Source organism: Crocuta crocuta, unplaced genomic scaffold, assembly GCF_008692635.1.
Source record: "Crocuta crocuta isolate KB4526 unplaced genomic scaffold, BGI_CrCroc_1.0 scaffold48, whole genome shotgun sequence".
NCBI classification, from domain to species: Eukaryota; Metazoa; Chordata; class Mammalia; order Carnivora; family Hyaenidae; genus Crocuta; species Crocuta crocuta.
The window spans coordinates 15191605-15218269 of record NW_027533089.1 but is presented as its reverse complement, the minus strand read 5'-3'; the positions used below and the strand labels follow the sequence as shown (position 1 = coordinate 15218269).

Here is a 26665-nt window from a genome sequence, read left to right as displayed (position 1 = left end):
TGTCTGTAAGCCAGTCTCAAAAAAACATAAGGCTTTACAAAAGCTATTGAAGCTTTTATTTCGAGCCCCTGAACAAGACCTTCAGTGGGGAGCTAACACCAGACTCTAAGAATAACATTCTAGAGGACCTTTAGCTAAAAATGTTAACTGATCATCAATGGAAAGTATTAGACCAATAAGAATGCTGAAAGAAACAGATAATAAAACTCAGAAAAAAGGAGCAGCAGAAGATATTTTAAGAAATGAAAAGGAGGGAAGAAAGCAAGGTAAACATATTCTATTGCCCAGAAGTGAGTCATGACTAATGAGTATAGAATTAGTGCTAGTGATATGCCTGTGTTAGGATGAGAGAAAGCCATATATTCTAGAGAAAAATTATACATGATAAACACCTTGAGTCATCACTTCTTTTTTTTTTTTCCGGAGTCATCATTGCTAGTGTTTAATTGAAAGTCTTCAGGAATCTCCATAAAATCCACATGGAAATCTTTTTACCTCTTTGTTCTTGAATGGGCAATGCTGCCTTTCCTCCAAAACTAACACATTCAAGATAATAAAAATTGATATGCTGAGTATATTTAACTACATTTTATGATCTTTAAAAAATGCCTCCTCAATATGAATAGGATATGCCCCAAAAGTTAGTCTATAAATTAATTGTTGTAACATATCCTGAAGAAACAACTTAAATGATAGTTTCCCAGAACATCCCATAAAAGCGTATTTAACTAGGGGTGATTCAAATGCCATTAATACAAAGCCACGTTAAACATAAGCAGCCCTTTTTAAATTCAAAATAATAATTACCAGACACTGAACAAAGTGATCTACATAATACTTAATTCTCAAGCACTGTACGATATGTATCCTCTCTCTTTTATGATAGAAGAGACCTAAGAAAAAATATTCAAAAGCTTGCTTAGTTCACGCAGTTAGCAGTGCAGCCAAAATTTGAATTGAGCACAATGGACTCAAAGTTCTTACTCCTTACCACTATGCCATCCTACCTTTATATGTAAGAAATATTTATATACCAGGCAGTACACTAGATTTTCTCTAGAATTCACACTGTACATTTTAGCAGAACTAAGGATATACCTTAATATCCTGGACCCTGGAAAGGGTCCAGATTCAGAGGTATGGATAACTTTCCATAAGGGCAAAAAAAGCATTCAGTGCAATGGTTTGCAAACAGTTATTTGTATGTTTGGGACTGTGTGGATTTGAGTTTTTAATTATTGATATAGGTTCTTAAGATGTGTTTGAGGTATATTTAATTTTTTTTATAATTAATAACAGTTCACAGAAGAAAAGCTTGGCCAGGCAGAGAAGACAGAATTGGATGCTCACTTAGAGAACCTTCTTAGCAAAGCTGAATGTACCAAAATATGGACAGAAAAAATAATGAAACAAACTGAAGTGTTATTGCAGCCAAATCCAAGTAAGAAACTTTTTACCTTTATCTTATTGACTAATCTATTAAAGGGTACTGTTAGTAGGGTTTTTCTATGTAAAAAAACAAAACAAAAAAGATCTTGATAGCTATTGGAAAACAGAAGTTTTTGGTTTGTGGCTGTAGGGTCTGTTGGGTTTGTGTGTGTGTGCTTTTGGTGAAGAAGAGGGTGATAAACACCTCTTTGTGTACCCTCTGACAAATTGACTGATAGTGTTTTTTATGCCTTTGTAGAATGCTCTTGAAAACTCAATATCAGGGAGTGACTTTTACTTTTATGAGTTAGAAAGAGCTGTGAAAATAAATTAACCTTTTTCTTACATATGGGGAGATTGTCCCTAAATAATTAAGGAAAAATTATATGAACACTTACATAGTTACCAATTATTTATGGTTATGTTAAGTTTTACATAAATTATTCTATTTGATCTTCAGACAACTCTGTAAGGTTTTTCAGATGACCCATCTATTGCAATAACCTTTCAAATAAAGTACACAACAATTGTTTAGTAATTGCAAGTCACAAGTTAGCATTTTATACAATGTAGCTTAGCCAATTAGAAGTGGAAATTGAACTTGAACTGGTGTATTGACACCCAGTCTTTTCACTGTTGAACTTTATACATCAAAACTGAAGAACAAAGCAGCAAATGCTTTCATTCCCATTTGCCCCAGTATTGTGACCATGTTGGAAATGCCGTAAGCTTACTTTTAGGTATTAACTTCCAGGCTTTAAACTTTGTTGCTATTCTGTGAACCTGAAGCACTACACAAAGTGTTAGTGATTTTGTACATTTTATTTATTTTTTTAATGTTTATTTTTGAGAGAGAGAGAGAGAAACAGAGTGTGAGCAGGGGAGGAGCAGAGAGAAAGAGAGAGAGAAGAATTAGAAGCAGGCTCCAGGCTCTGAGCTGTCTATACAGAGCCTGACGCGGGGCTCAAACTCACAGTCTGCAAGACCATGACCTGAGCTGAAGTTGGATGCTTACCCGACTGAGCCACCCAAGCGCCCCCAAAATTTTGTACTATTGTGGTGACTTTCTGAAATAGGCCTTTTACACTTTGAATCCTGTTGTCTTTGAACACTACGTGGTATTTCTTATTTAAGGCTACTTAAATTATATACCACGGCACCTTAAAAAAGTAGTAGGCATTTTTCCTTTAGTTCCTTGCCCTGTCCAGAGCTTCTCACATAAGTAGTCTGTTCTATATTTTTTTCTGAATGGCAGACAAACTCATACACACCTGGGAAACGGGAGTTTCATCAGCATAAAGTTACAGTGGCTTATATAGTACAATTTTACATTAGTGTTTTAAATCTGAAGTATTAAACAAAATTGAGTTTTTTGTTTGCACTCTGATTATAAAGTTACATAGATTAGGAGTGGTCAGGCCCAAACTTCATTTTCCTCTAAACTCTGTTATTTTTGGGGTACAGTTTTCCAGAACCTATATTTTCCAGAAATACATATTTCATTATAGCAGTGTTGCCCACATATTTTTTTAAGATTGTATTATGATCTATTAATGTCCTAATGAAATTAACATTTAGTTTAAATATACCAAATGTTTTATTAACTGAATGAAATCAACATAAGGTTCAACTTTGAACTTTTGACCAAATAGGTAGAAATGCAACAAAGCTAAGAAGCCTTCTCACAGTCAGAAAATGAAATTTTGAAATGCAGTTAACATTTTTTTAAATGGTTCTGTTTTGGACTGACTCATTATGGTTTTAACTAATTTAAAGGTTTTAAAAGTCCTGCTTAAAAACTTCTGATCCTGCTCCAAAGTCTACCACAAAAGCAAGTATTTTTCCAGCAGCCTATTTTATGTATTATAATTAATGCTTGTGCTGGCTCCTGAACTGTTTCTTTTACTTGTTCGGTTCATTTTTTAAGTTTTCAGTGTACTGTGTGAAGCTTCCACTTGTGGAGGAATTACCTGAGGAGCTTAGAAGGAACCTATTTATTTTAGCTTCTCTTTGGATTATAATTTTGATTCTTAGTTAATCATTATTTCTCGAAACTGACTTTTTCTCATTTGTCTCTAAAATACCTCACTATTGGGTGGCAGTGTAAGTGTCTCTTACATTACGCTAACCGAGTCTTTATATTCAGATTTTACTGATTTTTTTCCTTTCCATGTATACTAGCCTTCCATTTTTGCTTTTAACCTATTTTGTATTTTAACCCTCTTGTTAATATTAATGTGCATACATACTGAGAGATACATCTTGTACTTTAAACAAAATTAAATACAATTAAGCCAGGATATCATATTGCTAATCTCTGTCTTTGACTGTCCTATGCCTGGATTGTTCTATTCCTTAAATTCCCATACCTATATTTAGATTCTAGGAAGGAGAGAGAGCATGTAAGCAAGCAAAAGCATGAAAAGGGTATTAGAAGTATGTGACTCTCTAGTTCTTATAGGTACCTTATATCTACATTTTCATAGCTAGAAATCCCTGGTTTTGAAATTGAAATGAATGTGTTCAAAGTTAAAACTTAGGCTGTGTATGAATGGGACAAAGGCAACTTCATTAGATACTAAGTGAATAACCAACTCTATTAAAATCTCAGAGAATATTCATAATAGTCTTACTTTAAGTTAATATTTTTGTGCCAAAACATTTTATCAGATTTCTAAAGTATAAGTTTCTTAGGGCTGTGTAATACTGTAACATAAAAATTAAAAATTCTCTCTTAAGACATGTACTTAGAAGCATGCTAACTTCATGTTTATTTTACAGAATGATAAATGGCTCAGAGAGGGAAAACACAGTCTTATAAGTAGTTTTGCTTTTTTGAACTCATTGAAAGTTTAAACCTTTCTCCTAGATGCCAGGATAGAAGAATTTGTTTATGAGAAACTGGATAGAAAAGCTCCAAGTCGTATAAACAACCCAGAACTTTTGGGACAATATATGATTGATGCAGGGACTGAGTTTGGCCCAGGAACAGCTTATGGTAAGCAAAGGGTAAAAAGATCTACCAAGTTAATAACTTTACTTTTAGATTTTTACTACTTTGAGACATCATTAACAGTTACCTAATTTTCGTAGAATCAATTTTAACTTCAAATTTATTATGTTTAAATTTTTGGATAAAGTGAGAAATACAGGTAGCCAGTAAATATGTACAGTTCAATGTAATATATTTAAGTATATAATATTCTGTGAATTCACATTAATCTTTTTAGATCTGAAAAGTTAAATGAATTCTTCACTGGTACTCCCATTGAATCTTGCAACCTCTGATACATTACTTCTTGTGATACATTGTAAATTTGATTACATATGTCTCCTTTAGATTTTTTTAAAGCTTTCTTGAGAGCTTATTTATTTTTATATTAAAATGCCTGGCACATAGTGTTTGAACACATCACTAGTGCTTTCATTACACAATGATGTTGGTACCACAAAAATGTTAACAATGGTAATCTCTGGATGTTTGGATTATGTTTATTTTATTCATGTAATTCAAGTTTTCTGTAATCATGCTTTCAGTTGTGCCAGCTTTGTTAGTTACTGTACTGACTTTTTAAATATATAACTCTGAAGCTCAAATCTAATTTTCTCAGAATATAAGGCTATTTAAGATTTCTATAACTTCTTTTCCTATTGTTCATGACTAAAAATGCTCTTTATTAAGACTTCTGCAAGAAATTGGTCTTTATGTGGGTATGAAATGGTAGGTAAATGGTTTTCTTCATATATTACTGATTTATAAAATAGTTCCTAAATTCTGAAACACAATGAACTTGAAGTTTTAGTAGTTACCTTATGTCAGAAGGAAATATCCTAAATACTATATAATGAATGGCATTAATCCATTGAGTGGATGTTAGATATGCAACTGAAACTTTTACCTTGTGGTCTTCAAATGTACTTCTTTCAGAAGTCTAAATATGCTTAAAATTTTTATAGTTTTATTTCTAAATGTTAACTATTTTAGAAAATTTTTACACAAACATTTTTTTGTGCCTTTTTGTGTCAGATGCAATTAGATGCTGGGGGTGGGGGGTGGTCATAAAGGTACATAAAGGGCACCAAGCCCTTATCTTCATCAAGCTGAAGGCCCAGTGGGGCATAAACATTCAAAAGGCTTATAAATTTTTTCCTTTTTTAATCCACTGTTTAGTCTGTTTTCACCTATAATAATTCTGTTATTGACTCTACCCTGATTATTGGAATTGGGCTTTGTGAATCTATTTACTAGTAATTGATAGTAGCTAACAATTGAGTATTTCAGGCATTGGGTTTAACATTACACAACATATGTATTCAATAAATCTTCACTTATATCCTACTTTCAGTATAATTATCTCCATTTTGAAGACAAGGAAACTGAGTCTTAGGTTACATAATTCATCCATAATCCTACAGCTAATAATTCAAATGGAGATCTGTATCCAGACATGGAGGTCTTAACTACTGTGTTGTATTATCGTCCTTGCCAATCAGATCTAATCTCATCCTAACATGGAGGAATTAAGATCCACAGAATTAAAACTTATTAGAGGTAGACTTGGGAGTATAACCTTGGTCTTGTGAGTTCCCTTTCTTTTGCTCTATTTTCCACTCTACTTGTCCTCTTTAAACATTAAGGTATATGTGTTGCAAAACATGGATTTTTCTTTTAACTTAAGATACAAATTTATACTATTATTTAAAGATACTTGAAGCCCATGCATAAATATAGAAACAGAAGACAAATTTTGACTTATGAAAATATTTTAAGCATTATGCTTTTCTAAACATATCTCCACTGTTTGAGCTATGACCATAAACACTAATTTTTAGCATATTTATTCTCTTGTGTTCCATTGGTTGAATTGGTACAATTAACTATGGTATGATAAGGACTTCACCTTTGTCATTTTTATTCAGATATTTATCATCTTAAATTTATCTTTAAAATGAAACTAGCTACAGTTAATTCTATTTTATTTTTACTTAAGTAAAGAAATGATGGCTAACTTTAAAGCAGAACAAATTGCTGATTTTATTTTCTGACGTTACCAGAAAATGGTAAAAAATAAAAAACAAACAACAATTTTTTCCTTTGCAGGTAATGCCCTTATTAAGTGTGGAGAAACACAAAAACGAATTGGAACAGCAGACAGAGAGCTGATTCAATCATCAGCCTTAAATTTTCTCACTCCTTTAAGAAACTTTATAGAAGGAGATTACAAAACAATTGCTGTGAGTTGGAAAATGTTCCCTATTTTTAGTAAAATATTTAGATATATAATTCCAGTTTTTAATGAATATTTTGCCCTCTTGATCATGTAGATGTATCAGATTAGAAAATTTAAATAGCCTAGCCAGATGCATATCTAGCAGAAAACAAAACTGACCAACATAAAAGACTATTGATGATATGTACTCTATGTTTGTGTCCCTGTAGTGTTATTGAGATTACTTTGCATTGATTCTTGTTCATAACCAGTACTAAGTTCCTGGAATTATAAAAATATGGTATAGAATATCATGATAGTATAGCCGTGTAACTATTCATTTAAACTGGGAGCCAAAAATGTAATTTCTAGAAGCTTATATTTCTGGTTGTTTGACTTCCTGTTTTTTTGCATCCCTGGAAGCCTCTTATCTTCTCTTCATACAGCTGTGTTTTATTGCCAAAGAAGTAAATATCACCTTGCCAAGCCTAATATTATTTTTTGTTTGTTATTTACAGTGATGGAGAATGGAGATCTAGGTGGATTTTTTTCCTAAGATTTTTGCAAGATTATTCTTTATTGTAAATATTTTAAACTTTAATTTGCTGCTTTCTTATTACAAATTATTACAGAAACTCAGTATGTTTACACTGAATTTGTTTCTGGGTAAAAAGTATTTCACCTGAGACAAAAGAAAAGCTACCAAGTTAAAATATGATTTAAAAGATTAGATTGTCAATAGGATGAAATTTAATATATGAAATCTGAAATTCCATTTTGGAGTAGTAGAACTGTATTCACTGCTATTCACTATTCATTAAGTGAAGCTGCCTAGTTCTTACAGTAGATCACTTAAGATATCAAGAAACTTTGCCCTAGGCTCGTATCTCCTTTATCATAGGCATTTCCTAGATAATCTGTGTGAAACAGTTTCTCAACCTGGACAATACTAACTTTCTGAGTCAAATAAGTCTTTGTTGTGGGAGCCATACTGCATTGTAGGATATTTAGCAGCATCCTGGCTTCTACCCAATAACACACCCCCACCCCCAGTTGTGACAACCAAGAAGATAGAGTGAAACATTACCTGGGGAGCGAAACCACAAAATATTAAATTAAGACTCCTTTGTTTCTGCCATCACCCGCCATCTTTCCCAGATTTTTCAAGCATCTAGAATGTCTCCATTATTTTAAAATTGAAAACCATAAGAAAAAGGAGTCAAGTGTCACTTCATAGCCAATTTTGTAATTATAGATCTTTAGCAGATGATTCATATATTTAATGGAGAATAATCCTTTAAATGTGTATGCTTTTTAATGGATTTTAGCATCATTAGCCTTTTTTTTTTTTCCATATTTATAGAAAGAAAGGAAACTATTACAAAATAAGAGACTGGATTTGGATGCTGCGAAAACCAGACTAAAAAAGGCAAAAGCTGCAGAAACTAGAGCTTCAGTAAGTAGTATTTTTTAATAGAAAAACATTCTAGGTTGATAACTTTAAAATTTGTAAAATGTTTTGCTCCTATACCATGCAAGCTATGGTCAGTTTTTAAGACTAGAATATGACTTCTTGTGTTTTTATACAAATCAGAGCTTAATGCATCCAAATCAGTGCAAAATAGTCATATCAACAGGCAGTATTATTTCAGCAATATATCTGTTGCTAAAAAATAAAAATGTGAGAGCTCCTAAAGCTGTATCATGTTCTTTAAATATCATCTGTGATGTTAGAAAATACACTTTTGGAGATAGGTTTATTGTATTTGAATTAGAAAAAATAGTAATAGGAGAATGAATCAAATTTGAGATTGCTTGTGTGTGACTTAAAAACTAAACTTGACTCCCTTTCCACATGTGAGTCAAACTGACTAAAGGAGTTGTCACCAAGAATTCCAAAACCATTCAAACAGTGGCAGCATGGACTCCCAGATGACTGTTTTGCAGGGGAGGAAACCCATTTGGATACATAAGTTCTTGTATATTTTCCTTAAAATCAACCTCAGATTAGTCTTTTTAAATACAGTGGATATATATTAAATGTAACAATGTAATTATTTACATATATACATATATTTATAACTATATTAAGAGGTTTTACTTATAAGCTTATTTAATCTAGTATGTATACTGTTTATATTTCCGTTCCAAAGATTGAAGACCTTAATCAGATTTGAGATTTAAGCCTTTAAGATAGTACAATATAAACAAGTCTGAATTTATTAGAAGAGCATAACAAAATAATTCTTAACATGTACTAAGGGATATGTTTTGTTAAGAAGCATGACGCTCCCCCTGCCTTCTGATCCCAACTCACTCCCATTGTCCTCATCAAGAACCCTTGCCTTAAGGAACATCCACCACAGTGCTGGTGGAAGTTGACTGTGGCGCTCTTGTTTTGGGAAAGAAGAGGTTGAGACTTGCTTTACAGTGAAATTTAAAACTGGTAAAATTGGTTTTGGGTTGTTATGTCTTATAAAATTTCCCCCAAACCTTATATGAGCAGAATAATTTTTTTCTAGAAATATTTTTTCTAGACAGCTTCCCTATGGAAGATACTGTATCAGTTACTGCTGGGGAGCTGTCTTTGAGAAGACATTGAATCCAAATTCACTGGCTCTTTCACCTCAGAATTTATTATGATGTCATCATCAAGAACACCCTAACTTCCCAAAATGGGCTTTTTGCAGAATAAGAACTTTAAAATTGAACATTGTAGGTGACAAGAGACTCCAAATTAGGATTACTTTCTAGTTGCTAATAATAGATTTATGTGGTAAAGTATAAATTGATTTTTTAAGATACTGATTTCATAATCAGGAAAAAAAGTGTTAAGATAAATAAGGATTATTTGGAAATAAGTGTTTGAACCAAAATAAAATCTCTTTATTCAAAATGCCTATATGTGCCCAATAATGATTGCGGAATGAGAAGAATACCATTGTCAAGTCTCAGTACAAAACTTTCTTTAACAAGCACTATTACAGGATAATGACTATGTCTACCTTTGTACCTGAAAAAGTTCCAGAAAACTCAGATTTGACACTGTAAAGGTCCTTTGGTTATTCTAAATTATTTTACCATTTCTATTAAAGTTTGTAAGAACTAAATATAATAGTAGACAAACTTTGAAAGGTGTTTGCTTTTGATATATCCAGAAAAGATCTTGACAATTTTTCTTTGCTGAGTATTGTTGAGGGCAGAATTTTTTCCATGAGAATCTACATTTAAAATAAAAATGAAAGAGTATACAAATGACTTGCTTGAACAACTTTATTTTTACACAACTTTTCTATAATTTATATATTGCGTAAAACAAATTTACTATAGCCAAATATTTAAAATGTTAGTCCAAAGAAAAATTCCCATTTCCTGATTTTAGTTGTGTTTTTTTCCCCTAGATAACCAACTCGTTTTTCTTCAAACTTTATAGCAGTAAGTCTGAAATACTTTAGAAAGGAAAAGTCCTCTTAGTCTGTTACTACATAAAACCTTGAGGCATGCCTATATTTTGTGATCTCTGGTGGTATTTATTTTCTGTATTTCTCTTCTGTTTACTTGAAGAATACAAAAAAATAGAAACCACTAGAAATTTGCGTTTGCTTTTTTTTCCTTCTTTGACACATTTCTTCATTCCTAGTTGGCAGCTTGAAGAGGTTACTCTAATCTCAGAATTTCTTTGATTTCACTTTATAAATTTCCATGTATTGTTTTGTGAATAGTTATTTCTCTGCAAATAAGGTTTGGGACCTGTGTACATCAGGACTTTTTTTTTTTTTTTAACTCATTTACTGGCTTCTTGTGACCTCTTTTTCAATTCTGTATTTATCAAATGCTTATTTTGTACAATATGTTTTGCTGAGGAGTTCAGAGATAAATAATGCAAAATTTCTGCTGCCCTCAGTTCACAATCTAGTACACTAGATTGAACTTTCTGATGATGTTAACCCTATCAATAAAATACTTATTCCTGTATCCAGTATTGCTACTTTACTAACTTTTATTTTATTAGTTAGCATGTTGAAGTAATGCAGCATCTAAGGCATTTCTCAAAAATATACCAGTTGAGCAGAAAGAAAACCTACTTGAATGTTTCACAATGAACAAAAACACAGTTTTGAAAATACTATAAAACTTCTGTCATAAGAAGCAAAGACAAAATTTCTACATTTAAAATTATAAGGCACTGACATTCATTAACCTAGCTTTATTTAGTCCTGTATAAGTTTTTTAAAATTATTTTAGACTTCTGCTAATGGGAAGAAAAATTCATCTGGTTTCAAAGCTAATATTTAGAGACTTAGACCTTTCTTTTAGGTATACAAATACAGAATATACATCTTCAGATAACACAGATTTATGAATGTCCCTCTGCCTGCTTAAGCATTTATTTCCACAGATGTCTAAATCTTTAATCTGTAAACTGAGCACCATCATATTACTTTAACCTTAATGTACACATATGAGAATTTAAGGCTTATTGAAAATATAAGGATTGACATACCTTTCATATTTCCTTAGGGTATGCCAAGACCTGGCTGAGGCTGATTGAAAAGAAAATGTGGTTAAAGGCATCATATATTCATAAAATAGAAATGATCTTTGAATAGGAAAAATGTGGGTAGGCAGAAGGGCTTTCATAGGTGAAAATTTAATAAAAATTGTAGGTAACTGTGGCAGTTTTTAAAGTGACATTTTCCTTAAATGATTCTAATTTAAAATCAAGCATCAACCCTGTTTTTTGTCTTTAAAAATTTGTATCTTCTGGAAAATTTTGAATAGGCACCGCTATGTGACATTCCATAGAGCAATATAGTTTATTGTGGGTTTTTTTTTTATTAAATAGGAAACCATTTTTTCGGCTCTCTTAATACTTGTTTGTCCTTTATTGTGAAGAAGTAATTTGTTTCACTGTGTTCATTGGTATAATGTGTTCTTTGTCTCTTACCTATGCACTTAAGCAACTAAACTCAGCTCGCCTTGAAGGAGATAACATTATGGTAAATTTCTCTTACATGCTCAACTTCCTGCATGTAAAATGGCTGAAGGTTTGTTGGCCTACTGTGTTTTCTACATCTTAAATAAAGTGCCTTCTCTTGCTATTATCTGCATGTAAAAGTCTAAAGTAGTTGAAGCCATGAATTCATTAGTCCGGCAAAAATCACAGGGAATACTAGCTGAAGTAATACTGGAACTTGAAGAAAAGAAATTGTATTCTAATTGCCAAATATTATTATCTATGCCAAATTCAGATTTTAGAATATGAATTTATATATAAATATATAGTGCCTTTTATACTTAGTAACTAAAACACTAAGTTGGCTGGCACTTTGCGTTTTTATTTTTAACAAAAAAAATTAACAAAATATACTTACAGAAAGGTGTAAGCTATACAGATTTACTTTGTTTCTCCGTATCTTTGATGTTTACCTTAACTTTCACTGAAACTCGACAATGAATTTCTTCAGTTTCAGACCAAAACACCCACCTCCCCCTGATAGTTTAAGGTATTTTTGTAATCGCAAGGCCCATTCCCCTTCCAGTGCTAATTTACTTAAGAATATTGCAGGATATTAATAGCCTTAGGCACGAATTGGGAATGAGGATTGTTCTATATATGTTCTATGTATGTTGAGCTTGATTTGAGGACATTTTTGAGATACAAGTAATTTTTAATTTTTAACAAAATAGAAATTCATAAAATTTGAATATATCCCCAAAACTGATAAACATTAGCCAATAAAGATTTATAGATATAGTGTTCGGCATGATACTCCTAGATAAATTACTTCCATAGAAGTGGCATGGAATCTGTAGTACAGCTTATAATAAATTCACAGTCAGTTGTTTTTATTCCATTAGCATTGAGCTGATGGAGGGAAAATATATGTAGAGAATATTTAAAATGCATTTTTGTTGTTTTAAACTACTATGATTATTGAAGCCCTGGCTACATCAGGGCTCTCCTTACATAGCAAGAGAATGCATTCATTTATTTCCATTGTCCTATCTGTAGGTGAATGAAAAGTGTGAGACTATTTCAGTCATTGGTAATCATGTATAAATCATAGGTTTTTTAAATTTTAGGTAAAAGTATCCTAAACAATTAGCAAGTCTATGTTCCATTTGTTAGGCATTTATTTTACTACTGATGTCACCGACTTTTAGTAAGATGTGTTTAACTCTGATAATTTTAAACTCATTGTTTCTCGTTTTTTGTGCCCCACCAGTGGCTATATCAGTGTTCACTGTCTGTTTATCCTTGCTTCATTTTAGTTTCCTAAAATTTGAGAATTTTAGACCTAAGTGAGAAATTAGAAATTGTTTAGTCCAAACCTCTCATTTTACAGATTAGAAAACTACAACTAAGAGGGGCTGAATAGCCCCAGTTTGAGAAAATTATTATTCTTATTAATTTATAAAATTAGAATAAGATTCAGAAATTAATAGTATTGACACATATGAAGGCATACTTTCACAGTATATTAAACTATACTGATTTACTTACTATTGTGTTAATGTGATTCTAGAAAAGGAGAGTATGCCCTTTGAATTTAAAATAATTACATTTTTCTAAACTAAGTTGTAAAAAATGTTAAATTCCAACTTTCTTTCATTCTGTATATTTTTCTCTAATTTTTAATGCTGGCTAGATTTGGGCAGAGGAAGTGACAAAAGTAAGTAAATTATTAAACTACAGAATTATGAAACGAGAATTTAATTGTCATTCATTCAGTAAATATTTCTTGGACAGTAGCCATAGGGTCAGTGACCATCTTGGTTACTTATAAAATCTAAAAATTATTCTAGAAAGCTCAGATTTCTTTGGCTGGTAGTAGCTCCGCAGAGCAATAGAACAATACTACAGAGATGTACTTTGCATACACTCTGATAAATACTAGATACGTGCTACATTAAGTAGTAATATTTACAGTGCTTGCCAGGAGACAGTTTAAATACTTGGTTTACTTACATGACAATTATGTAAAATATACTTTACACCATGACTTGTATATTCATAGATTGAATGTATCATATGTCACACAAAGGAATTTCCTAGCTAACTGAAGCTTGTTCCTCCACCAGAGCTAAGTCTTCTATCACTTTAGTTGAAAATAGTTGTAAAATAGTATTTTACTGCTCCATGAAATAAATACAGGATAGCATATATTTAATTTTATTTACAGTTTTTAGAGCTATTATTATGAATGTACATTATTGTACTGTATAACAATTAGATCCGTTGTTTGTTTTTGAAGTTGTTGTCTACTCCCTCAGTGTTGGACTGTCACTTAGAAGTGGTCCATATGACTGCTATTAGTAGTCCCTCTTTCTGTATTTCCATTTTTCATTTTTATCTAGGTTGGGAAATAAAATAAGCAAGAATTTAAGGAATAAAATTATGACTTTAGTGCAGATTTGTTTCAAATGCTATTTAAAGTCTTCAGAGGCATTTTTTTATTTACTCCTCATGTTCAGGCCTACCAAAATTTGACCTCCAGACGAGGACAGTGCTGGGGATGGAGGGCAGGTGATCATTGTGCCCCCTGACCATTTTTTTTCTTTCAAATTTTAACTTTTTATTTTTGACTCTGTAGGAATGCTGACTATACAGTCTGTTCCCTGCATAAGTTATGGGGTTTTTTACTCTCTGAATTGGAAATCCAGTATGAAATGCTTGATTCTACTCTCATCCCCCATTGTGGAATCCATTTGTCAACTTAGTTATGGTTCTGTCTTGGCCTCTGGCTATTCCTGAACCTCTAGCATGAAAAGAGGGCAGAATAACATGGAAGAAAATATAAGTCGAACAATAAAACCAAGATCTCTTCCAGTCTGGTTAGCACCAAAAAAAGTCTGATTCTGCAGTCTCTGTAAGTTTGGGAAACGTGATTATATATAACTGGAAAGAAAGTCAGGAAGCAAATATTTACTGTGTGTGTATGTGTAAAACTTAAGAAAATTATACCAAAATGGATTTAGGGAGATTTTTTTTCTTCCATACTCACTTCTTTCATTTTTACCATTTAAAAAATACATAATTTTAAAACTTTGTATTCTTCAAATGTTTTACGATTTAAGCCTATAGAAAAAATACCACTGAACAAAATTTCACAGCAAATGCCTCAAAAGCATGACCAAAATTTCTAGCTTAGAGTTACCCAGCCCTGATATCACAGATCAAGAAATTCTTGCCCTTTTCCAAAGTTACATCCTAAAAGAATTCTTGCTTCCTAACCCAAGTTGCACTGTCATATGCTCTGGCAGGAAAGGTCTTTTCTATAGAACTCTATGTCTTAATTGTAAAATTAGTCAGGGAATGAGGTCTTATGGAGGACAGAATAAAAACCCTTTAAATTCACTGTCTTTCTTTAAACGCTTTTTATCTATCTTTTTAATATGGATCATTCTATCTTTTTAATATGGATCATTCCTAAGAAAATTGCTTATGCCAAACCTATTTCAGGTACTCAGCCTTTCAGATTAATTATTATCATCATAATATTTGTCAGAGGTAGAGATGGTTTAGGACATTTGACTGCAGCTACCCCAGGCATACACTGAAACTTGTTCAAGAAATGGGATTCATTTCCTTCCTGTCATTTATCTTTCCTAAATACAAAATCTAAATTGTTCAAGGAATGACTTCCTAGGCTTTGTAACATGGTGCCTTTCTTCATAATTAGGTACTTAAATTTTGCTTAAACATGGAAGACTGATCTCTTATCCTTTGTGAGATCATCTTATAACTTTTTTAAATTCAGTTTTCTTAACTAAAAACACTTCCATTTCATACTCAGACTTCCCAGTTACTTACTCTATTATCTAGCCCACTTGCTTATACCTTGTGTAGAAATATTGCCATTTAGTAGGCTTTTCTGCCATTTCTTCTTAAAGCATTAAATCAAATTGTACTTCCACTAGTCTTGTTTACTTCTGAATTTCATTTATTTTGGGTTTATTATTGTAACTTCTGTTAAAACCTTTTTGTATCCAACCAAGCAAAAGAGTAAATAATGCAAGTGTAACTCTGAAGTGATCAGTTTTCCTTAACACTTTACTTAGAAAGAACACTGATTCTTTTCTTCTCCTAGGACTGTTTTCTGCTTCATACCAGCCTCTAGATGAACCTTGTAACTTCAGCTGTGTTATGAAAGCACTATGCATTCTAGTTTCAGTCAAGTAAAATTTAATTTTCACTCTTGAATTATTGAATAATTCAAACTTATTTCCATAAATCCAATCTAGTGGTCACTTCTTAGTCACCTCTGCCAGGTCTGTTGCCAATGGGATGAAAATGATTACAGCAACTGATTATCTGTTTTGCTTCCTTGTTGACTGGTTCACTAGTTTAATAATTACCACCAAAGGCTGATGAAGAGAGAGAGATGGGATGGATAAGGAAATAGTTTAGACCTAGTTGTTATACTTACTACAGTCTTAGAAATATTACTTGGATGGGTGGGGGAACTATTTATCCTGGAGAGGTAGTAGAACATATCAGTATTAATGGTATTATCACCAATCATGATTCCCAGTGTGGGATAAGCTAACTATTTTGAGTGAGCTGTGAGATTTTATTTTTCTCCTCCTCACTTAATACCAGCCAACTCTGACTAAAATCTTAAGATGTTTTTTATGGAGTATTTACTTTTTTTAGGTAATATTGATTTTTTAGTGAACTATTTTGTCCCAGCACTGAACCTATATCAGAGGATTGAAGCTAGTAGTGGTGGCATGGTATTATATACACCTCTTTCCAACCCAGAAGTCAATGACTTCACCTTGGCAGCTTGAAATGAGCTGTGGTTGGGGTATTTATTACCATGAAAATCAGCACATTAGAACTCTCCCCACCAGCCCCAGCCAGTTTACCGGCACACGACTGATTAAAGGTCACCCATAACTTGCAGAAAATACAAGATGTATTATCTACATCTTGTAGATAATAGTGATTCTTAAGCCATATTGTATGCAAAGTTTGAAAAGAAAACTAAAAAGAAAGTCACCCCTCATGCAAAAAGAGTGCTTAGAAAGAACCTAAGAACTATATGCCTAGAAACAATATGTTTAGTAACTAAGCATAAGAGGTTAAAATATGGGGCACCTGGGTGGCTCAGTCAGTTAAGTGTCTAACTTCAGCTCAGCTCATGATCTCTTGAGTTTCAGGTCATAAGGTCATGAGTTCGAGTCTCACATCAGTCTGCGCTCTCAGCTCAGAGCCTGCTTCTGCTCCTCTGCCTCCCTCCCTCTGTGCCCCATCCTCCCTCGTGTGTTCTCTCTCAAAAATAAGCATTAAAAAAAAAAGAAGTTAAAATCTTATGACTTCGCTCTTAAGTTTTTTCATTTGAGATTAAAGGCAATCTTTAACTTCAAAGTAAATTAACTATAGTAATAATTGAGAATTTTTTCAAATATTATACATATAAATTAGTATTTTTAAGATTTTATAAAATGTTATGACATTTTATATTGACATGACAAAACATATGACAATACTGTCCCATAGTGTTTCTAGGCTTTTATGTGTATATCATGAAGCTATGACATTAATAGATTCTTTTGAGTCCAAGTGCCGGTAAGGACTACATTCTATCTAGATTGAGTAATATAGAAAAGCTGAGGTGTAGAGATCAGGGACCTGTTTAAACTCAAAGCAGAATGAGAGAATTGCCAGCTCATCATTTGGGGTTTACTTGGAAGATTTTTAAACTATCTAAACAAATGTACATAAGTCAGACTAAGTCATCAAAATTCTAAAACTATGTTCCAATTTAAGTCTGAACAGGAATTGAGAATAACCCAAAGTGAATTTGATCGTCAAGCAGAGATTACGAGACTTCTGTTAGAGGGAATCAGCAGTACGCACGTGAGTGTTCATTAACTGGAAATTTATTTGAAGATTTTGATGGTCCTAAGGCACTTTGAGGGGGAAAAACTGAACTTCTTTTTCAGCCACTTATCAAGGAAATTTAAATTGTGGTACTTTCCAAATATATGGAGAAATATTTTAAATTTTTGTTATACCTATCACCTAGTTCTCTCACTCATCACATCCATTTGTTGGTCTTTACTGGCTACACAGTTTGTTCTTACACTGTTGACCGAGGTCAGTCTCGGTAAGCCTTGTCATAGAATGCTAGTTACTGGTGTTTCTCCATGAGTATATGTTGTTTTGTTGACCCTTGGAATTTAACATTTTGAAGTAGACTAGAGAGCTGAGAAATAACTGTAACTTTCCTTTACAGGCCCATCATCTCCGCTGTCTGAATGACTTTGTGGAAGCCCAGATGACCTACTATGCGCAATGTTACCAGTACATGTTAGACCTCCAGAAACAACTGGGAAGGTGGTAATATCCTTTTCACACATGAAACTCCTGATAAGAGAATAAATTCAGATTTTTGCATGTGAACTTATGATAGAGGTGCAGATTCAAAGAATTAAAGGCTTTTGTTGGCTTACTTGAAATCAGATTTTTTAAGGGAATTGTCAGACTTGTGAGGTAACAAAAACATTTTGAACTCTCCTGGCACCCAAAAGTGTTTGAAGTTCACTTTTCTCTGGAATACCTTTGGTTTAATTGAGGAAGATTAACTAGTTACATTGACACTTATTTGCCGTTAGGGATCAGCTAATTTATACTTATTCATTACTCGTTTATTGCTTATAAAAAGGGTTTTAGAATAGTCTGTAACCTCAAGCCCATTATGTTATTATTAAAAACTATATTTTAATATACTTTAAAGCAAAACAATAGCCTAGTCATTCATTTATCACATATTTATTGAACACCTGTCATATACCAAGCACTGTTCTATTCTCTAGGATTATATCAGCAAACAGAACAGGCAAAATTGCGTACCCTTATGGAGCTCATTTTTAGAGGACACTAGAAATAAAATGATGTATAAGACAAATATGGTCTCTATGAGATCTAGATAGAAATACCTAGGTATTTAAATCTAGCTAGAAATAAACGCCATTGGTGGACAGGCCAGGTGGCAAGTGGAAAGGTGGAAGTGCAGGTTCCTGCAAGGGACATCTAACTGTGACTCAAGTGGGCCTGTAAAGTAAGTAATAGTAAGGAGTTTGGGATTTATATAGCAAGAAGTCATTGAAGCAGGGAGTGAGTGATATGTAATATTTGATGGAGAAGTATCAAGAGAAGTTATTTTAAGGAATAAGGGTTTTTTTGTGTTTGTTTTTTGTTTGGTTTTTTTTAGTCACTTCGATATTCTTTTCTGCATAATCCTTTAAAACTAGACCAGGAGCAAAATTAGGCACATCCACAAAACCAATTTTAGGTCTTAAAAATGAATTTTAGCCTGATACCATTGGTTATTTCAATAGGATTTATAGAATATTGACACTTGTATATATTTACAGTTTTGTTAGTGACGTTAAATACCCAAAAGCAGACCACTTTGTCCCTACCTCATTACAGCTATTTTAAGCCCAAGAAGCCCTAGTCCTTTCTTTTCATTGTGTCCTATACTCTGGGAGTAGAGCAGAGGGGTTGCTGTTGTTACCTTTCATACTTGAACTCTGCTTAAAGCCACACAAGTGCTTGGAACTCTACCATTCAAACAAAATGCTAGTTATTGTACTTTAGGGTAAGCTCAGACATTACAGTGAAATGAGTGGTGCTGTTCTAGGGAGGAAAGTCCAGTTGTCTCTCTGCCCTCAAAGACTTAGATTACTGGTAAGGACCAGTAATAAAGAGTGGGATGGGGAGCGGGGCGGGGAGTTTGAGGTATTTAGTATTGCAGGTTATGCTTTTTAAGAGTGAATAGAACTGTATTCAAATGCAGAACTTGACAAATCATCCAATCCCATGCTAATTCAGAAGCTATTTCTGAGAGGTAGAACCAGGTTAAAATAGCGGTGGTGGTGGTAACAACTGAAAAACACTAGTCACTTAGGAAGGGCTCTAGTTGTCCCCAGGCACCCCTCTAGATACCTCATATGTAATGTTATAATCCTCACACCTGTGAGTTTAAGTACTATTATCTGCCTTTTACAGATGAGGAAACAGAAGTACCAGTCACAAAGCTAGTACATGTATTTTATTTTTAAATAATTAGAAGGTTTTAATACATCAAGCTACAGTGGCAGAAAGTCTGTAGTTTTCAAAATGTTCTCAGAAGTTAATAATGGTCTTTTCAGGGTTTTTGTTGTTGTTGTTTGGTTGGGAGGGGACGGGTTGTTTTTCTTTTTACCCTTAATTTCCCCAAACTGACATAGGTAGATGTCAGTGGTAAACAAAGGTTAATTATACTAATAAACTTGAAAATAAAATTCCATGGTTAGAGACTTTAAAAACACATGTGTTGTGTTTAAAAACACTTATGTGGGGAAAGAGAAATTATATTTTTTAATCTTCAGAAATGTATATATTTAATCAATGCTGAGGAACTGAGTTCACTGAGGAACAGATGCTAGGAAATGTGTTCCTAACTTTAGAGTAGAACCTGAATTAGAATTAGATCTTTTTGTCATTAGAACACTGTTCCCCATCAGAGAAACATTTGCTTGTAATTTTTAAAAATGCAGTATTCCAGGCAGGCATGAAGAAACCGTGTAAACAAAACAGGCCAGATCCCTCTCTTTGTTGAGCCTGCATCTATTTGGGAGCAGAGGGAAGTAGAAAATCAATATGGATGTGAATTACATAGTATATTAGAAGGTGATAAATGCTACAAAGAAAAATAAGCAGAAAAGTGCCTTGGTTAGGAGTAGAGGTTTGCACTAGTTAGAGAAGACAGATTTGAAAAATGAGAGGAAGCAAAACATATAGCCATCTGAGAAAAAATGCTCCAGGANAAAAAAAAAAAAAAAAAAAAAAAAAAAAAAACCCTGAAGCAGGAACATAGCTGTAATGTGCAAGCAACAGTAAGGAGGGCTCTGCTGGAGATGAATCGAGGAAATGGGAAGCCGGGACACGTAGGGCTTTAACCTTTACTCAGAGATGAGAAGCCTTTGAGGGTTTTGCCCTGAGGAGTGGCAGATTCGATTAGCCTCTAATAGGACTATCCTTGCTGCTCTGTTAAAGGTAAATGTTAGAGGGCCTGAGTGGAAGCTAACAGATCTGTTTAGAGCTGATTGTAAAATTTTAGCCAATCCAATCAGGAGGTGTTGGTGGCTTGGATCATGGTGATTGTGATAGATGTGGTAAAAAAATGATCAAATCCTGGATATATTTTAAAGGTAGAACCAGCAGAATTTGCTGACACACTTCATTTATATAGGGCTTAGAGGAGTCAAGAGTTACTGCAGGTGTTTGGCCTGTACAACTGAAAGAATGGAGCTGTAGTTAACTAAAATGGGGAGTGTCACAGGAGGAGGAGGTTGGGGTGGTAGATCACCCCAGTTTTATACCAGAAGCCCAGTTTTAGACATAATGAAGTTTGAAATGTCTATTAAACATCTAAGTGGAGATGCCCAGTTTTAGGATATGCAGGCTACAGTTTGGGACCTGAATTAGAGATTTAAGTTAGAAAGTGGTCAGCATATCAGGGATATTTAAATCTGAGACTAGATGAAAGGTAGAGAAAAGAGGAGGGCTAAAGGCTAAACCCTGAAGTACTGCGACACAGAGAGCTAAGGAAGCAGTGGTAAGGGATGAACAGTGAGGTAAGATATAAACCAAGAGTGTGGCCTGGAAGAGTGAAGAAGGTACAGGTAAGCAGAGAGAAAGGATCCACTGTGATCACTAGATAGGCCAAGTGAAATGAGGAATGTTGATAGACCATTGGATTTAGAACATTGAAGTCATTGCTGACCTTGGTGAATAGTTTTGGTGAAACAATAGGGGCAAATCATGTCTACAGTCTAAGACGACAGAAGAGGAGGGACTGTGATGGGGAGTTTAGGTAAATCTTTGAGAGGAGCTCTAGTAGAAAGAGGAACAGAAAAATGCAGCAGTAGCCAGAGGAGAAAGTGGATCTAGCAGATTTTTTTGTTTTTTAAGATAGGAGAAATAAGAGCATGTTTGCGAACTGATGAGAATGATACAGTACATGGAGAAATAAGATAACACGGGGGAAAAAAGGGAAGAATTGGTAGTGTGATATCCTTGAGAGGAAAAAGAAGATGAGATTTTGTGCAGAGGTGGAGAAATTAGCCACAGAAGCATAGACAGCTCATCTGTAGTAAGAGAGGAGATGATCACAAAAGCATAGATGTTTCCTGATTGTTATTTTTCCTCTCAGTTAAAAAGGAAACAACTCATCAACTGAGTATAAAGGTTAGGGGAGAAATTGCTAGAATTTTGAGGATGGATGAAAGTGTATGAAATATTCATTAAAGAATGGAAAGTGAATGGACTTAGAGAAATGTATAGTATTTGCTAAGCAGCATTGATTGTGGACCCACTTGAAGTTCCTACTCATAAACTGAGGGCAAGACTAGACAAAATGGTCATACTTTTCTCCTCTCAAGAATAAATACACGGATACTGAGTAGGTTAATAGATTTTTACCAAATGAGTAATTTGAAGTGAGAAGTATAGGAGAAGAAGGCTATGCAAGGGAGTGATGATAGTAATTACCATGGCCATGAGGGATGTATTAGGAGGACCGTAGATCCACTGTAGGCTTGTTGGAGAGTACTGGGGAAAAAAAGATGATGGTCAGACACTGAGATGTTGGAAATTATTATTTCAAGGGTTATAGTTTTTAGAATTGATGAGATGTAGATGAGGCAGTAGAAATGGGTGGCTGAACTATAGGGTCAGGCACAGAAAGAGAAGATATCATGGATCTGACAAACCAAAGTGAAGAATTGTCTTCATATAGAAGAATTGTCCATATGGATATTATAATCACCAAGTAAGAGACAGTATCAGTGAGCCAGGAGCTAAAATCTTGTAGAAATGAAGAGAAGGGAATGAAATATCCATAGATGATGGGTAGTAAATCGTCAGATAACCTGAATTCTAAGATTGGGCAAGATTGGTTATAAGAGTGTAAAAATGATAATGAGGACCATGCAGCTCCTACTCCATCCACTTGTAGGCTCCGTGAGTATGAAAGATAAATACAAGCATAAGAGGATGAAGGAAGGTTTAGAGAAGAGGTTGTGAGACTAATGGAAATTTTGCTGGCTGGCTGTGATTTCCAGATGGCACAGTGGTCATAAAGAGAAGAAGGAAATTGTATTTTATTTAGGGATGAGTTTCACCCACCTTACCAGATAAGATCTTTTATATTTATTAAGATTTAAATATGAATTTTCATGAGGAATTTTCAACCTTAGAAATGGCTGGATGAGAATGAATATAGGCCAACCATTTTATGCTCTTTTCCATTTAGTATTGGAGAAACAGTAGCTTTGCAGTAAATTGAAAATTTTAATTATCTTTAAAATATTTACAATATCTGGGGTGCCTGGGTGGCTCAGTCGGCTAAGCATCCGACTGACTCAGGTCATAATCTCACGGTTCGTGAGTTTGAGCCCCACATGGGGCTCTCTGCTGACAGCTCAGAGCCTAGAGACTGTTTCAGATTCTGTGTCTCCCTCTCTCTGACCCTCCCCTGTTCCCTCCCTCTCTCTCTCTCAGAAATAAATAAAACATTTAAAAAATGTTGATAATATTTGTCAAAGAGATTTCACTAATTTCTAATAAAACTTTTCTTTTTGGCCCCTACTTCCCCTACAAACAATACAAGACAGAATGAACTTATGAAATTTGCCCTATTCTCCCATTGAGTCTTCATTATAGTTATTACTCATAGTATTTGAATGCCCATGTCCTCACCTGTGTATATGTCCATAAAGGAATGGTGTTGTTTCCTCCTTGTGTCTTTAGCTTGTGATGATGCTGGACATGTAGATACTCCATAAATATTTGTCATTTGACTGAATAGAAAAGTGTGATTGGATCAGTTTTGTAAAAAGAGCTTGGTTATTCAAATATTTCTCAAAGGATTAACTTGAGAAGACTTCACTCTTGTGATAGTATCTAGTATAGATAGAAGTAGTAGTTCATTGATATTTTTATTTAACAATTCATAAAGGCAAGAAAAGATTAATAAAACATAGTAGTAGAAGTTTTCTGGAAGTGTTTTTAAGAATAAATTCATTTTTTTCTGGAAATAGCAAGCATGTTTGGGGTTTTTTTGTTTGTTTTTTTTAAGCTTCAAATTTATAATTGTAAAGACAGCTTTGAAGAAAAAACTTTCAAGTACTTGTATTTGAAAACCACCTGCATGGTGCTCCTGCGTGGCTCAGTTTGTTAAGTGTCCAACTTTGGCTCAGGTCATGATCTCACGGTTCGTGAGTTCAAGCCCCACTTCAGGCTCTATGCTGACAGCTCAGAGCCTGGAGCCTACTTCGGATTCTGTATCTTCCTCTCTCTCTGCCCCTCCCCTGCTTGTGCTCTGTCTGTCTTTGTCTCTCTCTTTCTCTCTAAAATAAATAAACATTAAAAATATTTTTTCTTCTGCATTTTCTCTAGTATAATTGGCTAAGAGGCATACTTTGCTATTAAAATATTACATCTGTAAATCTTAAGCCAAAATGGAAGTTGGTAGAAAGTAAACACTGCCACCAAGTGGTGGTATTCAGAAGCTTTAGTCACTTGGAAATTGATAATTGGCCATTTTTCCCCAACAGTTTTCCATCCAATTATTGTAACAACAATCAGACTTCTGTGGCACCTGTACCATCTGCTTCATCGAATGTGATTGGTTCTTCTGCCTTGACTTCAACAAGTGGTCTGGTAATCACCTCCCCTTCCAACCTCATTGACCTTAAGGAGTGCGGTGGCAGCAGGAAGGCCAGGGTTCTGTATGATTATGATGCTGCAAACAGTAGTGAATTATCACTTCTGGCGGATGAGGTGAGTAATATACGGTATAAGAAAACTGTATCATAGATCGACATATCTTCTCGTAGCATAATAAAATGCAAATTCCTTATTACTTTGGAAATAGTGTATCGTGAATGCTTTTGTAGATTTAAGATGGTTGTATCAACATTTTATAGAAATTTTAACAGAATAGCAGATTTAAAGCTTTTAACTGCTAAATAACTAGAAGATTTCTAAAACTGCCTCTAATAAAATCCTTTATCTTTCAGCAAAATTAATACTGCTTAAATAACTTTGGTAATGAGTAGTTTAAACAAGTTACAAATGTTTATTTCCTAACATAGTTAATAACTGGAAATATTTTATTTTGTAGGTGATCACTGTGTTCAGTGTCGTTGGAATGGATTCAGACTGGCTAATGGGGGAAAGGGGAAATCAGAAGGGCAGGGTGCCAATTACCTACTTAGAACTGCTCAATTAAATAGGTGGACTATGGAAAAATTACCCATCATGACACCAGTATTTATATACAATTAACTCTAAACAAAGCAGGTTTAAGTATCTTCCATGTTAATGTTCTTAGGAGACTGAAAAGAAATACCAGCCATCAGAAACCAGCCTTTCTGCCAGTAAAATTGCATGGTAAATATTTCATTACAGAATTTATGTTAGTGCTTTCATTGCCAAGAATGTTTTCTTACAAAATTCTCTTTCTACTGAGGTTTCACTAACAAGCAGCTTCTACTTTTGAGCTCCAACTTAAAGCAGAAGAACTGTTTTCTACTGAATTTTTTCATTAATGGCAAGCTTTTTCTTTTATGTAAAATAAATTTATTGTGAATTGATACCAGTGACTCATTTATTAGGTATAATTTAATAGCCAAAGAATAAAATTAAAGTTTGTTTTAAACTGTTGGTTTAAAAAGTGCTCTAGGATATAAGCCTCTTTTGTGAAAAATATATTTCTGAATGTTTCCATAAATATTATACCATGTTTACCTTGTTTTCCAACAGAAATTGAGTGATTTCAATATTGTATCTCAGTGGTTTATTTTGGAGGTGGGAGGGGGGTATTAAACACTACTGAATGATTTCTTTTAAATTTAAGAACAAGTAGCCCTTGAAAGGGAATACCATGTTTCTCTGGTATATTTTTAGTTAAAGTTCTAAAACATCTGGAACAAGTTCAGTTTGCTAAACAACATGTTTAAGATTGTTTAATTGGCACAATTTAATGCATTATCAGAATTAGATCTGTTAAGAACATACTTCAGTAGAGAGAATTTGTTCTTATGGAACAAATCCTTATTAAAATATGGATTAATGCAACTACACTCATCATAGAGGAAAATGCACACAAACAATACATTTTTGTTACTGTTTACTAATAAAAATTTTAATATTTATTAATGAACGTAGGTTATCTTGATCAGGATCTCCAGTTGTGAAACACACTTGCAGTCAGAAAATTGCTATTTGGACCATTGCTATGACTCAGCACATCGTTTCCATGTTAGGACTTCTATATTCATTCTCATTTGTTCATTCATCAAACATGCGTTGAGGGCCAGGCACTATGCTGATCAGCTGGGGATACTACCCTGCAGAAGGTGCACGGTCCTTCCCCCTGCAAACCTTAATTGGCAGTTGCCATATAACAGAATCCACGTCATGAGAGAAGGATCACAGGGTGCTATGTCTGAGAGCTTTGGGAGTCTCCTAGTTCAGATTTGGGGAGTAGGAGATGGTATGGAGAGGAAGTGTTCCAGGCAGAGGGAAAAAGATGTGCCGGGCCTCAAGCCGAGAGAATGTGGCATGTTCTGACAGTTGAAAGTAGTAGTTCAGTGTGGCCTACTCGTGAAGTGCAAAGATGTAGTTCGTTTCTTCAGGGAATGTTAATGTATTGAAACATTTTTTGGTACTTTAAAAAATGAACACATAACAAGAAGTATTTTTAAATGTATTTAAGAGCTCCTAATCAGAGCTTTGTCAACATGTTGATAATAATTTAGTTCACAGTCTAGACTTTAACTGTTGTTACCCTTTTATTTCGGTGCTGAGACACATTCTCTGCAATTTTATAATTGTACAAAGACACTTTGATTCACACCGTGAATCACCAGACACTTAACCCTAAGAGCTGTTCAAGCTGGTTAGTTAGCTATAGCACCAGCCAAGTGAGTGAGCTTTTTCTTTCCCCTCAAAGGAAGTC

At 33.9% G+C, this 26665-nt stretch overlaps 1 protein-coding gene across 6 annotated transcripts; it reads left to right on the top strand.

Moving 5' to 3' along the window:
• Positions 1–1302: 1302 nt before the first annotated feature.
• Positions 1303–25298, top strand: SH3GLB1 (SH3 domain containing GRB2 like, endophilin B1). 6 transcript variants are annotated; one of them, XM_077746195.1, is made up of 10 exons: positions 1303–1441; positions 4298–4426; positions 6530–6663; positions 8002–8094; positions 11600–11686; positions 13292–13315; positions 17419–17508; positions 17888–17988; positions 24258–24483; positions 24827–25298. In XM_077746195.1, exons 1-10 carry the CDS (start codon positions 1405–1407, stop codon positions 24932–24934), a joined length of 1029 nt encoding a protein of 342 aa, XP_077602321.1. In that variant the 5' UTR covers positions 1303–1404; the 3' UTR covers positions 24935–25298. The 6 variants fall into 6 exon arrangements, with proteins under 6 accessions (XP_077602321.1, XP_077602320.1, XP_077602317.1 ...); XM_077746194.1 differs by having other exon boundaries at positions 17888–17991; XM_077746191.1 differs by having other exon boundaries at positions 1321–1441; positions 11600–11638; positions 17888–17991.
• The last annotated feature ends 1367 nt before the right edge of the window (positions 25299–26665 follow it).

Excerpts from the sequence above, each read along its gene's own strand:
- SH3GLB1 (XM_077746194.1), top strand. The coding sequence starts at position 1,405 with ATGAAACAAACTGAAGTGTTATTGCAGCCAAATCCAA. Across the intron at positions 11,687-13,291 it reads TGCATGTAAAATGGCTGAAG|ATTTGGGCAGAGGAAGTGAC; the intron begins GTTTGTTGGCCT and ends AATGCTGGCTAG. Across the intron at positions 13,316-17,418 it reads GGGCAGAGGAAGTGACAAAA|TCTGAACAGGAATTGAGAAT; the intron begins GTAAGTAAATTA and ends TTCCAATTTAAG.